Below are 2,101 nucleotides of genomic sequence, written 5' to 3'. Positions count from 1 at the left end.
AAAAATGGGGATTTTGGGGGTCAGGAAGAGACATTTTGGGGTTAAAAAGGGGGATTTGGGGGCTAAAATGGGGGATTTTGGGGCTAAAATGGGGGATTTTGGGGCTAAAAATGGGGATTTTGGGGTCAGGAAGAGACATTTTGGGGTTAAAAAATGGGGATTTGGGGGCAAAAAGGGATTTTTGGGCTAATAAGGGCCTTTTTGGGGCAAAAAAGAGGAATTTTGGGGTCAGCATGGGGGATTTTGGCCTGGATTTGGGCATTTTTCGGCTGAATTATGGGGTTTTGGGTCTTTTTTGGGCTGAAATATTGGGTTTTGGAGCTGATTTATGGGGTTTTTGTGCTCAGATTTGGGGTTTGAGGTTTCCTTATGGGGTTTTTTGGGCTGAAAATTGCTGTTTTTGGGTCAGGCCCTACAACAGGAATTGGACTTTGCCGCTTACTTGGGGGTCCCGGCCGTTCTGCTGTCCTTAAAGGGGCCGCACTGCCCCAATTTGGCACGGGGGCTCTGTGCCCACCTGCAGGGGACGCCCCATGGAGCTGCGGTGAGTCATAGTGCCTTAATTAGTCTTAATTAGGGTTAATTATGGGCTTAATTAGGGTCTGGGGTGGTATTGGGGGGGTTTAATGGGGTATAATAGGGGTTAATGGGGATATAAGGGGCTTAATGGGGACTTAGGGGGCGCCCCATGGAGCTGCGGTGAGTCAGAGTGCTTTAGTTAGTCTTAATTAGGGTTAATTAGGGTTAATTGGGGCTTAGTTGGGGTCTGAGGGGGGGTATCAGTGGGGTTTAATGGGTCATAAGGGGGTTTAATGGGGTTTAATGGGGCTTAATGGGGACTTAGGGGGTGCCCCATGGAGCTGCGGTGAGTCATAGTGCCTTAATTAGTCTTAATTAGGGTTAATTATGGGGCTTAATTGGGGTCTGGGGGGGGTTAAGGAGTGTTTTAATGGGATATAAGGGGGTTTAATGGGGGTTAATGGGGCTTAATGGGGACTTAGGGGGCGCCCCATGGAGCTGTGGTGAGTCATGGCTAATTAATTAGTCTTAATTAGGGTTAATTAAGGTCTTAATTGGGGTCTGGGGTGGTATTGGGGGGGTTTAATGGGGTATAAGGGGGTTTAATGGGGGTTAATGGGGAAATAAGGAGCTTAATGGGGACTTAGGGGGCGCCCCATGGAGCTGCGGTGAGTCATGGCTAATTAATTAGTCTTAATTAGGGTTAATTAGGGGCTTAATTGGGGTCTGGGGTGGTATTGGGGGGGTTTAATGGGGTATAATGGGGATTAATGGGGTTTAATGGGGTTTAATGGGATTTAATGGGGTTTAATGGGGCTTAATGGGGACTTAGGGGGCGCCCCATGGAGCTGCGGTGAGTCATAGTGCCTTAATTAGTCTTAATTAGGGTTAATTAGGGGCTTAATTGGGGTCTGGGGGGGGTATCAGTGGGGCATAAGGGGGTTTAATGGGGTTTAATGGGGTTTAATGGGGCTTAATGGGGACTTAGGGGGCGCCCCATGGAGCTGTGGTGAGTCATTGTGCCTTAATTAGTCTTAATTAGGGTTAATTAGGGGCTTAATTAGGCTCTAGGGGGGTATTGGTGGGGTTTAATGGGGGTTAATGGGGTTTAATGGGGGTTAATAGGGGTTAATGGGGGCTTAGTGGGTCTTCATTGCAGCCTATGGGGCAGTGGTGAGTAATGGCGCTTAATTAGCCTTAATTAGGGTTAATTGGGCCTTAATTAGTGGCTAGGGTGTCTATGGGGTGTCTATGGGGTTGTATTGCTATGGAATGACTCTTAATTAGCCTTAATTAGTTTAATTAATGGGGTCTGATGGAGGTGAAGGTGCCTATGGGGTACGAATACGTCTTAATTAATGAATATTAATTAATGTTAATTAATTTTATTGGGGCAGGTTTGGGTTCGTGTGCCCCTATTGGCTCCGGAATCCAGCCGCGACGACTTGATCGTTAACGAGGAGCTCGTTAACGAGGATAATGGGAGGCAGGAGGAGGAGACCTGGCATTGGTGGGTACATGGATATAGGGGGGATATAGGGGGGATATGGGGTGTCTATGGGGGGATATGGGGTGTCTATGG

The 2,101-nt window shown here is 47.7% G+C and overlaps 1 protein-coding gene across 1 annotated transcript in view; it reads left to right on the top strand.

Annotated features, from left to right (window-relative positions):
- PRMT5 (protein arginine methyltransferase 5) overlaps positions 1-2,101 on the top strand; it is a 34,587-nt gene that overhangs the window by 2,587 nt on the left and 29,899 nt on the right. Inside the window, 2 exon segments of the mRNA XM_015850686.2 lie at positions 348-544; positions 1,917-2,029. Of these exon segments, the coding sequence (XP_015706172.1) occupies positions 348-544; positions 1,917-2,029 (310 nt within the window).

Source organism: Coturnix japonica, unplaced genomic scaffold (genome assembly GCF_001577835.2).
Source record: "Coturnix japonica isolate 7356 unplaced genomic scaffold, Coturnix japonica 2.1 chrUnrandom511, whole genome shotgun sequence".
Taxonomy (NCBI): domain Eukaryota; kingdom Metazoa; phylum Chordata; class Aves; order Galliformes; family Phasianidae; genus Coturnix; species Coturnix japonica.
The sequence above is the reverse complement of the archived record's forward strand: the minus strand, read 5'-3'. Positions and strand labels throughout refer to the sequence as shown.